General features: G+C 33.2%; 2 protein-coding genes across 2 annotated transcripts in view; one reads left to right on the top strand and one right to left on the bottom strand.

Annotated features, from left to right (window-relative positions):
- LOC123698106 (SET domain-containing protein SmydA-8) overlaps positions 1–15,936 on the bottom strand; it is a 542,384-nt gene that overhangs the window by 346,772 nt on the left and 179,676 nt on the right. The window lies entirely within an intron of this gene.
- Positions 10,404–12,145, top strand: LOC123698132. Its single transcript, XM_045644729.1, has 2 exons — positions 10,404–10,642; positions 10,794–12,145. Exons 1-2 carry the CDS (start codon positions 10,556–10,558, stop codon positions 11,157–11,159), a joined length of 453 nt encoding a protein of 150 aa, XP_045500685.1. The 5' UTR covers positions 10,404–10,555; the 3' UTR covers positions 11,160–12,145.

Here is a 15,936-nt window from a genome sequence, read left to right as displayed (position 1 = left end):
AAACAATTCAAAGGCTCAGCATTCATAAAGCCCAACGAATGAAATCAATCGCTTATCGCAACATGCAATAATAATTAATATGCCGAAGCACGATGTCTATTGAATAGCGTATCACTCGGTGCGTGACTTAACGCCTTAAAATTCTGCTATTTCCCTATGACATTTGCCGCGCAATTTGTATTCGCGCCAAGACGCCCGCGCTCCCGATCTCGCTGACGCACACGAGCGCGGCCGAGCGGAGCCGAACGTGCCGTGGGAAAACGCGGCAGGTGCTACGAAACACTTCTTACTGAGTAAACACTCAGCGTATACAATATTATAACCGTCTCGCGTCTATATAAATGGAAAACATATTTTGTGTGCTTAATGATAGGGGGAGTCCGGGAGACTTGCCCAGGTGGGAGAGTTGAACCACTTTCAATAACTTTTTAAATTAGGCGCCAAATAACGCCAAGTGGCAAACAAATGAACGCGCATAATCCGCCAATCACAAGCAACTCGAAATTTTGAGTGATAACAGACACATTCGACCGTGAGTTACGAAAAAGTATTTTCATCGTCGCGGAGTGAATTTTTTTGGATCTGTTGTTTTAATTGCTATGCACGCATTTATGAAGGTATGTATCAAACACCTACGTTATTGCATTACTAGATTATCATATTTTGTCGTACGTTCAGTGTTGTTCTCCAATTGATAGTGGATTTGTTGGAAAAAATCAAGATATGGTCTTGAGTCGGGTGTGGGAGAGTTGAACCAGTCGGCAGTCGGGAGACTTAAACAGTGGTTCAACTCTCCCTTTGCAGTTTGTGCACTATTTAAGTTAGTTTTTGTTTTGTTTCAGAAAGAAAATTCCTATAAGCCTAATAAGCCTAAGGAAGGTAGTCGTCACAGGAAACCGTTTACTTAGTCTGAGATTGAAAATGCAGACAGAGAAATAAAGAGTGGCAGATCTATTCGTCAAATTTCAATCAATTAGTATGGGATAGACAGAACCATTTTACGACGGTATTACATGTTAGGTGAACAAAAGTTAACACCTTTGCAAGACAAGAGGAGCCAATACAAATGCTCCCAGATTTTCAATGTAAATAAAGAGACATTACTCGTTCGTTACTCATTGACCTGCAAAATGCACTATGGCTTAACCAGAAAACAAGCAATGCAACTAGCATTTGACTTCGCCAATTTCATTGAATTACCACTTATTAAACCTATGTTGATTTTACATGTGCCACATTTAATCTTTGAGACTGATAGACTATTCTTAGTTTATAGTAACAAATGTCTTTAAATTAGTTTTGTAGATTTATGTAGCAGCAGATACCTCAAAACGAGTAGTTAATTAATAATAAACATCTTCTTATTTGGCTTAATGAAAAAAACTTCTATACCATAAAGGAGTTCATGGAAAGTTCAACCCGAACAGACCATTAACTCCTTTATGGTACCTAATTATTATTGCATGCTTGTATTGGCTGAACATGTTTGTGCTTTATTAATATAATTGTATCACCATTGAATACCATGTTTAAAGCAAAATCAAGATTTTATTTATTTATTTATTTATTTATTTATTTATTTATTTAATAAAAGCGAATGTTATGTTATGCAGTTGCTCTGAAAACATTTGGTTAATTATTTTCACTAATTTGTTTAGAAGGTGATTATGAATATTTTAGTTATTGTTAAACGTGTCTAAATAATACATTAATTATGTGTAGGTAACATGCTTTATTTGCTTCATTTCTCTTCTCTAAAAAGGTATGGGCAAGTGTCCCGCACCCTATGATCAAGTGTCCCACCGGTTGGGGAGACTTGAATCAAAACTCATTTTTCATTACAACTTAGTTTACTCTCTTATCCTTGTAATTTTTATTTTCAAAATGGTATAAAATCTTAGCCAGATAATAAGGCTTCCATATGGTAAAGATCTTAAAGCTCTCAAGGTCACTGATCAGATTTTATAGAGTTTTTAGTAAAAAGCGGTTCAACTCTCCCGGACTCCCCCTACTGCTTACTTTTTGGTGCGGCTCAGTTATCGTACTTTTTTTGCGACGATATTGAACGACTAAATGTGTCGAGTTTTATTTTAGTTGAATTTATTTAGTCACCTTAATTGGCGCGTTTAAATGAAGTGTTGTCGCAAAGATCGATGCGCGACCTTTCCGCGACTGGGAGTTAATGTTGTTCTTGTATTTACATTCGTATAATCGACGCCAATATATTTTGCGAATATATGCAATCTGTCTAAGTAATGTAGGCACTATATTTATATAATCTGTTTGCACGGTAGATAAACATCGTGTTTAATTTGATTAGATGGTTAAATTTAAAGGGTGATAAGGAAAATATACATGCTTCGTCTAGATTATTTACAAACTTGAAATATATTAAGGAATCAAGGATGGTTATATTTTAAAGGGTACAATATGAGGGGTTTAATAGTAAATAGGTTTTTAATTATATCATTAGGTATGTCAAAATGCGATATGTATGTTGACTAAATTAAGATTAATCTTAAATCTTATTAAGTAGGTAAAGACTGGAAAAACGCATATAGGTATGGAAAATTAGACTTAGGATTAAATTGAACTTTCTTTGCAGCAAAACTTTGAAAATTCTGAACTAGCAAAACATAAATTGGCATTTTTATATAAAGGCAGTCACACTAACAATGTTCTAAACAAATTAATGGGTTAATAAATATTCAATGAAATTTGAGAAATTTAAATTTCCTCCATCAATAAAACGTAGATAGAACATTCGGGAATGCGTATAAACATACGCGAATAAATTAATAAATCTGAATGAAAAATCTCGATAAACACACATAGAACCCGTTTCATTGATGCACCTTTTGTTAATCTATGGATTCAGTATTTGAAATAGTTAATGGGCATTTGGTATTTGATAATTATGATAATGTTTGTAGATACTAAAAAGTCGGCAGGTGAATGGAACCCACGCACGCCCACGCTAGTGTTTATGTTATAATCAATTCACTTATTACAAACACCGTTAGATACAATAAACCTTGTGTCGTAATTAGATAACCCTACAAGAAAAAAAGCGTAAGCCTAAAAAAAGTCTTTATGCTTTGATTTTAGGTTTGAGCTTTTTTAAGCTTGCATAATTTTCGATTTTTAATAATGATTAATTAACGGTACCTATATACCTATAATTGCTTGAGTTGGAGGGTTTTAAAAAAAACACATGGCATATATATTTTTTGGTTTTTATGGCATTCAATTTTCAAATGCTTTATAAATATAAATTTATAAAGGATAGAAAAAATAGTATTATAATAATCGTATTAATTATAAATTTATAACACATGGCATATATCTATTATTGACAACCTACCTATTATAATATCACTACATAAACTTTATATTTGTAATATAGCGTACTAGAATCAGCAAGTATCTATATAGGTATTATTTACATACCACATGGTTGTATTTTCCCGCCATTCGCAATCTACCTGATTGAAAACCTTCATATGAATTTTATTTATTATATTTTATATTTTATTAAAAGTATGATTTGGAAGGATAGGTTTTCTAAGATAAAAAAATAATAATCTAAGAAAACTTTCCAGGGAAAATCGGAAAATCTCAGAAAATACGACTTTGTTTCGTTTATACGCACGCAAAGATAACTAACTCTATCAAATAATATGATTATCTGTAAGTTAGTGAGCATTATAAAATTATTAATTAGGTATGCCCACTGCCCAGATTTATTTTGTGCCACATACCTATGTCATTGTATTTTCCAATTCTAATAAGAATATGTTTTCAAATTCTTATTGAATGAAGGAATGATAATTACGACTGAAAAAATGCACTAACCTATTTATTTTTGTTTATAAACGTTCCATTCTAAAACAAAATCCAATGACAACAAATTTTACTATTCAAAAAAACTCATGTCTACTTATGTTTTTCTCCATAAAAGCAAAACATAAAATACCACATTCATAAACATTAAATTTCTAAACGAAACACAATCCCAACATTTTCTTTTTTACGATTAAGAAATCACACTTCTATGCTTTTCCTTTATAAAAAAAACAAATAGCTGCATTCGAAAATAGAACAACAGTCATCAACCATAAAAATAAAAAAAAATTCGCAGGTGCAGTTCTTAAAAACGTTCATGAAAATTACAAGTGAAAACCACAATCTCGAGAAAGACAATAGCTGCAAGAAAACCAGACATACTTATTATTGTTCAGGTGGATATAATCTGTATACTTATTATGTATTATGTACCGGCTGGTATAAAAATTACTACTATAGTACTTACTAGCAATTACTAGCCTTCGACTGATAAGAGTGCGACGTTTGAGTTTTATGTGGAGTTTTTGGGTTTTTATGTACTTATCTACTGTTGCTGCGACGTTGGAGTTTTATGTAGAGTTTTTGGTTTTATGTATTTATCTACTGTTGCTGCGACGTTGGAGTTTTATGTAGAGTTTTTGGGTGTTTATGTATTTATCTACTGTAGCTGCGACGTTGGAGTTTTATGTAGAGTTTTTGGGTTTTTATGTATTTATCTACTGTAGCTGCGACGTTGGAGTTTTATGTAGAGTTTTTGGGTTTTTATGTATTTATCTACTGTTGCTGCGACGTTGGAGTTTTATGTAGAGTTTTTGGGTTTTTATGTATTTATCTACTGTTGCTGCGACGTTGGAGTTTTATGTATGATAAATTCTAATTGAAATAGTTTGTTGTTCACTTAGCTTTATAGTATTATTACGTGATGTAATTTATTGTGTTGTATAATAACGAATAGATAATTGAATTTCGTCATCGATATAAATCCAAAGCTAATTTGAGTTATATTTCACAAAACTTTTTAATCAGAAGTCATCAATGCTATATTCATCAAATTGATTGCAATGTTCCATATTAATAAAAACATTATTGGAAAGATATATCCACTTGAGTTAAATTTAAAACAAAAATTTTATTAGTTTTATCGAATATATAATTATATAATGTCATACTACACACTTAAATATCCTACGAGTATAATGGGTAAAAAAATCTTCAAGTAGAAACTAAATAAAAGTGCACCCTAATCAGCCGCATGTGTTTTACTCTACATTTTTATTTGCAACAATTATGTATGATCACGGTTTAACAGAAGTAGAAACCAATTGGAAATTAAAATCAGCATTTAAATACTTGTAATGATCGTGTCTACATCCATTACAACGAAAAACATGTTTCAATTGTGAAGCGAAGATTCATAGCCCTGTGCATAATAGTTAGCTGTTATTTTGTATAATGAGGGTTTTTAAACGACTCCTTTTAAAAACAGTATAACTTGAATTTAATTTCATTTTGTGGGAATAATAGAGTAGGCTCTCTACATTTTTCAGATATGTCTTAAAATTTATTATATACCTACCGAGTAGGTAGAAAAAATCCTGATTTTATTATATTTGTAACACGTTTAAGCATTTCAACCAAATTGTATAACAATTGATCATAAAATCGTAACGATATTTTAAATTAACGAATCGTTCATTTGATTTAAATGCTAGAAACATAAAGTTACTTATATAGGTATTAGAAACATCTAACGAAAATGTCTACATATATATATATATTTACCTATATTGTTATCATAAACAATAATAAAAACCATTTCAAAATTTCTTCTAACCTTAAAAAAAATAATTTAACAAATCTGTTTACTACTTAACAATTCCTTCACACAAGTACAATGGTATGGCCCCATGCCCCAAAAAATTTGTCACAATGGCCACGAGACATTTAATTATGTTATTGGAACCGTCTCAAATAATGTACGGAATTGCAAACCGGAACTAATGTGAATAGAGGTCAAATAACATGGGGTAGCCACCCTTATTGTTTAAATTACCACCCATTTACCAAATCTATTTGTAAATAATTAATTCGTGAAGCCTGTTGTCGTATGTAGTAAAATAAAAGTTCTTGGAAAGAGTGCGCCAAAATTCACCTAAATTTTCAACTCCGATAATTGGAAATCCGAAAATGTTCTTCCTTACGTTGATTGCATGAGATTTAGATTATGAAGGATGTATGTTTATCAATCAATATAGATTAAAATATGTAGCATTAAATGTAGGTATAGCCTTCACATTGATTTTCAATGAATGACATGAACTATAGATAAATGCCGAATTAGTGCATTCACATTATTGACGTACCCTAAATGTACAATACGTACCTAAACACCTTATTTTGTAATCTACTAAACATTTTATTCAATAGAACATGCAGATTAAGTCCTCCATCAAATCTAATTTGTCCTACATGTGTTGACCAAGCGTTATCGTCCCCTACACGGCCACGCTTCGAACCCAATTATACGATAACTGACTGTCATAATGGTCGGAAGTAAAGCGGAACAATATCATCAGGTAACAAAGGTCACACGCTAACCTTCCGTGCACTTGACACACGACGACCCCTGATATCAATATGTAAGGTTATGTTGAAGCGTGTCAGGTTAGGAACGTAGATACGTTCTCCGTGTGCCGTGTTTGCGAATTGTTAGTTCACGCAGGATAAATAAACAAGTAATTGTAAATGTGCAATGTATGTGGAAAATGAAGATGTTAAATGATCCAAATACATGCATATTGGTGTAGACTGTAGCCTTCGCTAGCGAAATAAAACTATGTACGTAATTGATCGTTGTCGTAATTACTCGACGCCAAGAAACTAGGGGTCTTTAAATATTTGCCATATAATTAAATAAATTGAGACTGATATTCCGCAAAATACGCTCGCTCGTATCACGTAAACTTAATAACATAGGGCATTATCTTGGACATCTCAGTAATAGCTTTCGCGTGTTCGCTTATCGACATGTCGAGTAATCGATTAACTTCAAGAAACGTCCATCAATGCATCGAGTCGCTATCATTAAGATAATATTAATTGGGCTCCACCGGTCTTCCGCGTCTCCAGCGAGATGAAAAAAGTGGGCACACGTGGTCACTACCGTTCATTTACGAACGCGAATTATGCGTAGTACGGCAGGTGGCAGGTGCGGCGATCATGGGAACTGGGGGTTGAGGCGAGTTCCCACGGGCGCGTCATTCAGTACGGCACACCTGCCCTCCTTAACGGGGATGCTACACACACGACTGCCACGCGAAGAGCCGCGATTAGAAGCGTAGTGTGCGCCCGTGCCGCGCCCGTGTGCGTGCGCGAGCGCTACGCGTGCGTACACACGCGACTTCTATGTGTGCGTGTACCTATATCATAGATTGAGAGCATAGGAAGGGTTGTTTACATTGATGTATGTTTTCATTTTTCTTCTGGACTATATATGGATGGAGTATACCTATAGATATCGAGTAGGTATATTAAATAAAGCTTTAAGATCGATAATTGCGCGTTTTCACAAACTATTTCGCAGGATATTCTAATTACATGTGCTATAATTTTTCAAATAGATAACATCGATGCATCTTGGAAATAAAATGTGTGCCATAAGGCAAATACCATAACAGTCGTTACTAAAAGGATACATTTATCAATCTAGCAGCTTCCAGCGACTAAGGTGTACTAGAAGACATTATCATAAATATCATAACTTTTCAATGAGTTCTTGTTTTATTACTGTAACACTTGTTAACGTCTCTTTACATATTTTATTATTTTACCAAAACTTTATTAAAGAAAATGCCCTATGATTTATGCATTACATAAACCTTAGAGATTACATTGTCTATTCCCACTATTATAGAGGCGACATAATCTGTGGCATTCCACAGCCCGCATATAGTATAGGAATGCATTGTTCACGTAGGACGCGTGGCCTGCGTACGCACTTACACGCGCGTGATTGTTTTGTTGAACCCCTCTTATTAATAACTGACACTAAACAGTCATGTGTTTTGTGTTATGAAGGGTTCTGAGAGTTATCTAGCGCTTATGAATCACTATCACATGGTGTTGGAGTGTTATAGTAAATATGTAAAACGTAGGATGCATAGATACTTCGATACAACATGAGTCATTTAGATAAAAAAAAAATAACAAGTTTTACTTTTTAAATTATTAATTTTTGATAAATGCTCCAAAGCTCTTCTTAAATGCGCTCTACTAAAAAACAAAATTTCAATTCCATATTCAAAAAGGAGTAGAAATAATTAATTTCAAAATACACCTCCCACTGTTAACTTATTCAAAATAATAATGGATTCATGCATCTCATAAATTGACAGCACGTAATAGCCCAAAGTATCAACAATGGATGAACGTGCATAACGCGTTCCACGCACACAAACACACCGCACCATAGAGCATAGACCATAGAGGAATAAAGTATTAACTATGACCATAAAGCATAGTTTGATACGTTACGTTCTGAATACAAAGTTCCATTTGTAACCCTATCCAATGTAGGGACGTGACAAAAAAGGTGAAGATTTTATTTTCTTTTTTCAAAAGACGATGCACGTGGTCGGGTTGTGGTCCAACGTTTTTTTTTATAATGAAAGTATTATGTGTAAAATTCTTCAGCGCTGAGTGTAGGGATCGGTTACGACCGCTTTCGATGTCAGTATCGATTTTAAAAATTGACTAGTGAAGTGGATCGTAATTACGAAATATTGGGATGAAAGTTGATATTACGAAATAATGAGAGGGCTTATGAGTTTGTCATTATAGAATATTAAATTTGAGAAATTTTCTTGGTAATGCTTTTTGACGGACTGAATGTGTAAAGTAACAAATCATAGTAGGTAAACTTTTTTCCAATGAAATATTAAACAACAATTCCCATGAAGAAAATTATATGCGAATCTATGTTAGAAAAAGTACTGAACTGAACTTAACATCAGTCATTACAACATCACACTTGATCACACTGGATCGGTATAATTTTAGCATTGACAGTTTTCAAATCAGAAAATAATGAGTCTAATAAGATGTGAGTTAAACTTCTTTTTGAAGTTATAGGTACCTCTTTTGGCGCGATGGAGAAAAATTATGAGAGTGAATTTTTACGATGCGCGCGCACACCGACACCTAAATTTAACATCATGAAGTTAGTTCTAGGTGGTATGAAAATTGATAACTATGTTCAAGTTGTATATTCAAGTATTTTTTCTATACACCAAAGAAGTATAACTTCTAACGCGTGTGTATACACACACTCTTTTTTTTGTCCTATTGACTAGGGTTATTTACTTGAAAGTTCTACTAAAAGCGTTACGATGGACCTTATAAAGTAAGTAATTACAGGCTCAATAAATATTTAAGACGATTGTGGTATTTTGAGAATTCATTTGAATATTTCCATTTTTGATAAGTTCAATTAAATAGAGCTTTTATCTAGCTGACTAAATTTTATAAAATTTTGTGTTCAAATCGGGTAGGCTTCAGAATCCAACATCCATTTTTCGTTCCCTCTGTCTCAGCAGAACAATCTTTACTGTGATAGCAAGTAAATTAATATAAAAACTGAAAGCTCTCATCAATAATTTTCTACCAATTAAATAGAATCTCTACAACTCTACATGTATTTTTTTCATCTAAGTATATTATTTTTAATGGTAAAGAAATTGAAAATTATCTTAATCAATGGGATCTTTAACTTTTGTAAGGAAAATATAAGTAGATACCTACGTCGCGTCGGTATATTTTAAAATTATACCTATAAAATTCATCTACATGATTTGTTTGTAAGAAGAAGTAGGTATATGTTCTATACGTAAATCACAGTGAATTGCATATTGCTACAATTCGCATAAATGTACCAATTGCACTGCAAACATTATTTCCGCATACATTAAACATTATAACAAAATAAATATCACTGTCCTGTTAAAGGCTCCAGTGTTTATTCAGATAGCCGATACCAGTGTTCACATAACTCATTGTATATCCTTAGTAAATCAGAGGAAATGATTTATCAGTACTTTATACGTGATTTGCGAGCGTTTCGATTTAATCGCAGGAAGCCCGCGCGGCCACTATGATCAATCTGCAGGAACTATCTATCCAGCTGCTAGGCTAAACCTGATTCATAACATAGTGTTTATTCTATAGACTTCCTTCGGTCGGAATGCTCATGCAAAATTATGCAACACATGCATCCGAGGGAAGTGTGCTGATAATAACGAAATATCCGATGAATAATAATAACTATAGAGAAACCTCACGGGACTCTACGCTTTGAATTTTAAACGGATGCATATTTAGATCTCAAATGTAAAACAAACACATCAAATCAATCTGACTGAATTAATGCTGGTAAGAACGTAAGAGTATTCCAAGTCCCGGCACGTCAAAGCCTCTATTCGTAGAAGTGCGTAAAAACCGGTCGAAAGGCGCGCGCTACTGCTCGCGTGCTGAGCGCGCGCCGCGCTCGTACCGGGACGCACGCGCGCGCGGCGCACGTCCCCCTATATAAACCGTGCCGCCCTTCCTGATTCAATCATTCCCTGCTCTCGCTCCGTGCAGTGCATATCGCTCCTGCTCTCGCACCCTGTAAATACGTAGACGTAGTTCGTTTTTAGTTACGTACTAAGTTAATATGTGTCTCGCTAAGGAAGAATCACAATCGCCGAAGAAGGAGGCTCAGTCGCCTCGTTCGCCTTGGATGAAGCTCTTAAATAGACAGGTAAGATTCTAAATATTACTGCTTTGTGTAGCAATCTATTTTAAAATCTTTATACAATTAGTAATAAACATTGAATATCAATCAAGTTAAATTTTTACCAAATCTAGAGATATATACAGTTATTTTAATCAGTTTTCTATTTTTGTTATAGGGCTCAAAGCCAAGGCTGCCACGAAAGGTGACTAGCTCTACGCGAGTGAATCTTAACAAGTGCTGGTCGAAATTGGGTGAACTAATCTCCAATGCGGCGCCACGCACTGACCTGCCATCGCATAAGACTGCTTATCTCGAGGAACCGGTAATAGTGCCGTTCTCTGAGTACTTCTATCCATTGGATCCGGTAAAACCGGTCACCGAAGACAACGACAATGCAGAAAATCAAAACATACTCAACTCCAACCGCTTCGAGCTCATCTCTGACGATTCAGAGATCAGTGACAACATGGCGAACGAAGTTCGGGAAATCTGCTACACGGCGACCAAGTCTAATTGTTTCGTATGTAAACTTTGCTATTAGTTGCTCCATCGGTCTTCCGTCTCTATCAGTTTTAATGTTTGGTACTAATGCAGTGAAAACAAAATCATGTCTTCCAACGTTAGATTAAGTGAGTGCTGCGTTAGCACGCCCGTGTCTTCCATTAGACTTAGTGACGAATTATGGCACCGTAGCATCATCCAATGCATGTGATTGTATTGTGTGATCTGTAGCGTAAGTGATAGAGTTATACGGATGATCTTATCGTGCCATAGTTCAAAGTAAATTAGTTGTTCGTTGTAATGTAACAGTAAATTGTCACATCAAGTTTTGGTAGACAGCTTTAATGCAAACTGCACTGTAATTATCTAGCACCTCTGAATCTTCTGTTTCAATTGTAACATCTATTTTTACTTCAATCCAACGTCTTCCATTAATTTTAAGTGATTATCTGTGATACGAAGTGTACGTGAAGCTTTAATTAGAATAAGTAAAGAAATATTATATTGTATACTTTATAGTGTAGTATCTAATGCAATAATTTGTCTTTAGTTTTATGCACTTTTAATATTTCTTAAGTTATGAAGTTAGCTTTAGCTTTTAAATTATTGCATTAGATACAATAGAAAAAATCTATATCGAAAGCTTTAATTAGTTTTAAGTTAGTTAAGGTCTCCATTATTATCTCTTAGTTTTTTCTTATTTTTTGTCAATTTTTTTAGAATTATCCTTAATCGTGTTAAGCTAAAATGGGCCGAATGTGCCAATCTTATTTTAAGGTTTGCTTTATTGGATTCTTTATTCTTGGTTTAATTTATAATTTTTAGGTTAATTATGACCATTATGTGCCTTTTTAGTGTGGTCTTTGCCTTTATGTATAAGTTAGTTTAAAATTATAAAATTGGTATAAAAGTAAGTCTTATTGTAAGTAGATCGTAAGTTTAGTTTATAAACCATTTTGTAGACTGATATTGGTAAGAACAAGACTTTCGTTTGATCTCTGTTTAATAAATATACTTTAATAAATATTTTCATCTTTCAATGAAATCCTTATAAGTCCTGAAATAAAATTTCATTTGATACTAATATTCTTTGAAATCACACACATTCATATTTGTAAGGATAAAAATAATCATGACATTGTGTTTGTTTTTAATAGGTCACTTAGTAAAACTTTATTGACCATAAGTATAACACCAACAATGAGAGTATGAATGCCATGGCAATGACTATTTTTTCATTTACAAATTAAAAGCAGTCGATTATATTCTCACAAAAATAAATACTATAGAGTAGGTAATGTTATCTAAAGGTGAATTATAATTTTACCAGTATCTGTAACTTTTACCTGAAATTGTAAGAAAATTAATGAATTAATTTTTTTTTATTTTGATTACGATAATAAAATATAAGATAATAAAATATTTATTTGACATTTTTGTTGGAAGATGTCAAATAAATATTTCCTAAGCATTCTGAGACTACAACTCAAGTTTAGATTGACATATTTTAATTAACGACTCACATAAATATGAAGCATTCTAGATTTATGTTTAATGAATGAATACAGAATACCCTCGTTATACAACCCACAAATATATATAAACTTGATGACTCAGCTATATTATGATCTTATCATATCAATGTATGGTCCTACATTCAGGTATCTCTATAGAATAAGATACGATCATAAGCAGATTGGACCTATAGTACCTAATGTCATGATATATTAAAGTTCTTTATTTGTAGCGTTGTTTAATTATCTTAATAAAGATTTTTCAATTAATTCTGTAGATACTTATTCATGTTTATCATTCATATCTGAAGAACATGATAACCTTATTGTTAAAAGATATTTCTCTTGAATTAAATTCTACATAATGCCAATCTAAAAACTAGCCTAAATAATAAGAAATATGAATGAATAAAGTTTGAATCATCGAATCGCTTGAACCACTGACCTAATGACTCAGCTCAATTCGACTTAGCATAGATTGAAAATTAATTACTTAGCTTTCGATTCGATTAGTTTATAAATACGCCAATCTTATGATTTATATGCTAACTGTATAAAGAAACATATCTTATTTACATGATCTATTTGGATCATTGAAATGGATACATATAGCACGGATAAAAAATGATATGATCTTGTTGAATAATTTTGCTCTACGGTTTTCTATACCACCAGTTCAATTTTTTGGTTTATCATACTGTAATGTTTTCCAGTCTCAGTCATTGCTCTACTATATTATATTGTTTGATAATTTGGTATGAATGTAGATTATTTAGTACCTACTCATAACACAGTTTTGATAATTACTATGGCGTTAATTTCATTATTATCGTGTGTAATTAAAACCAGTTTTAGCCGGTATTTTGCTCATATTACAATTTACAAGTATAATTTTGCGCGGGAAACCTCTCTCTACGTAATCTATACATATAATAAATCTGTAGAAGGGTCAATTCTGTACATTGAAAATATTGAAAAAATAACTAGCAGGGACTGTTACTGGATCGATACCAAACCCAAATATGTGATTAAAAAAATTTTTGTCTGTCTGTCTGTCTGTCTGTCTGTCTGTCTGTCTGTCTGTATGTGAAGACATCACGTGAAAACTACCGGTTCGATTTCGATGAAACTTGGTATAATTATACCTTATTATCCTGGGCGTAAAATAGGATACTTTTTATCCTGGAAAAATACGTAGAAAAAAATTAATCTCAATTTTTCAGTTATCCATAGACGTTGTTCTGTAGTAGGTACCGCGAACACACGTTGCGTATTATTATAGACCTAGCCGTATCTGGGTCCAATAGATATTTATAAGATGTCATTGTCCGAGTTACTCAAAATGGAGAAATAAACCATCCACGCAAAGACCAACATCCGCGCGGACGGAGTCGCGGGCGGAAGCTAGTTATATAATAAAAGTGCAGTGAAGACTGAAGACTGAATTAGCTTATTTTCAATAACGGTGCATAGGTGCTAGAACTACATATAAACTCATTCTATAACAGTGATTGTACATTATATTACTATGGCTCTATTTTTTTTCAAGTTACATGTCCAGTCATTTTAGGGGTTGACCTAGAAAAATTGAGACCCCTGATTTTCAAACTTGCGACATCCAATTATATGTGAATTTTGAGAACAGTTTTAGGATGCCAGAATACAAGTTTTTACATTGTCATATACCTACTGGGCATCTCAATTTTCCGACATTTGCACGTAATTTGGTCTAAAATGACTGCACTACATAAACTTTTTGATTGTTGATATTTGTCCTTAAACATATAGGAGGATTAAAAGAAACTTATTGACATTATCGTAACATAAATAAACGTTAATAATAAACGTTATTTATTATCGTAACAGGTCAGCTCTACACGTCATGGTAATTTCTTACTAGACACAACGTAAGTATACATTTTATTAATGTTAACATCTATACAGACTAATTAAGTGATAGGATTAAATCTTATCTTCTTGTCGTTAATAATAATTAAGGTCTTATAAATCTATAGTAGGTATACTACCTTATAAACGGGTGGTAGAGCCTTTATTTTCACATGAAGTAAACTTTATAGCTTAAATTGATTGATGTGTGTATACTTACGTAATAATGAAATAATATTACAAACTCGAAATTTAATTAAATAAAAATAAATAATAAAATAAATCTTTATTTCACCTTTTGATTGTAGGTACAATACTGAATATTAGGCTCTGGCTCTCTAGCTAGGCATAGCCTGTGTTAAGAGAGCCAGTCTCTTCCCTTTAAATAATACGAATGTTTTACTATCTAATTAAATATCGAGATGGTATAAGTTTATTCGTATCTACTATATAATTGAACAACATACCTTAACACTATGACGTCGACCATTACAATAAATCTACAATATACTATTCATAGAACACTATCCTATGATAAATAAAAAATAATGGATATCGTCGATACGTGTCAAACGGCGTACATACGTGACATTACACAAAAGTGTTGGATGTCCATTTATAAGGTATAATAAAACGCGGGCAAACGTTTAAGAATGATAAATCGGCGGAGTTTGTAAGCGATTCGTTCCGTACCGCATTCGGACACAAAAGTACGACACCATAGAACTTCGCCTTTACCTTACGAGTTCCAAATCGCAGGATACAGTAATAAGGCACCGTGAAATCGCGGCGCTGTGACGAATCGCAGAAAAATTTCGGTTTTTCGGTTATTTCTTAGGGATTTGCACGGGCTTTCTTCAGCGATTTGATACGCTGAACGGGTGTCAGTATTACAAACACATGTCTTTGATTCTATATTGTATTTCTATACATCGATCTGCGACGGCTTTTAGATTTCGCGACAGATTTCACGCCGCAAACGCGTTACATTAATGTTGACTTACCTTCGTCACAGCTGCTAACTATTTAGTGGCTTGTCTTGTAGAAATTATGATTTTTCTGACAGTTATTTATGTGTACAGATTAGCTAAGTCACAATTCCAAAAATAAATAGTTGACCATACAAATATATAGCACATAACATTCGTTAAATGATCGTCTATTAAAGATCTAATCTTTCCTTGTATACAATTAATGCCGTATAATTATGTGCAATTAGGGTTTATGGCCAACGTAGTATTTGATGTTACTCATCAGCCTATTAGTCTAAGACTTTTTTGGAGTTTTTTTCTTTATAGAGGCTATTAAATCCTCAAACAGGATTGAGGAAAAATGTTGTTATGGGATAAAAAAGAACTGTCAGTTGCTGACTAACGCTCTTTCTACGAAACGAAATAATGTACATATAAGTAGGTA

Source organism: Colias croceus, chromosome 15 (assembly GCF_905220415.1).
Source record: "Colias croceus chromosome 15, ilColCroc2.1".
NCBI lineage: Eukaryota > Metazoa > Arthropoda > Insecta > Lepidoptera > Pieridae > Colias > Colias croceus.
The sequence above is the reverse complement of the archived record's forward strand: the minus strand, read 5'-3'. Positions and strand labels throughout refer to the sequence as shown.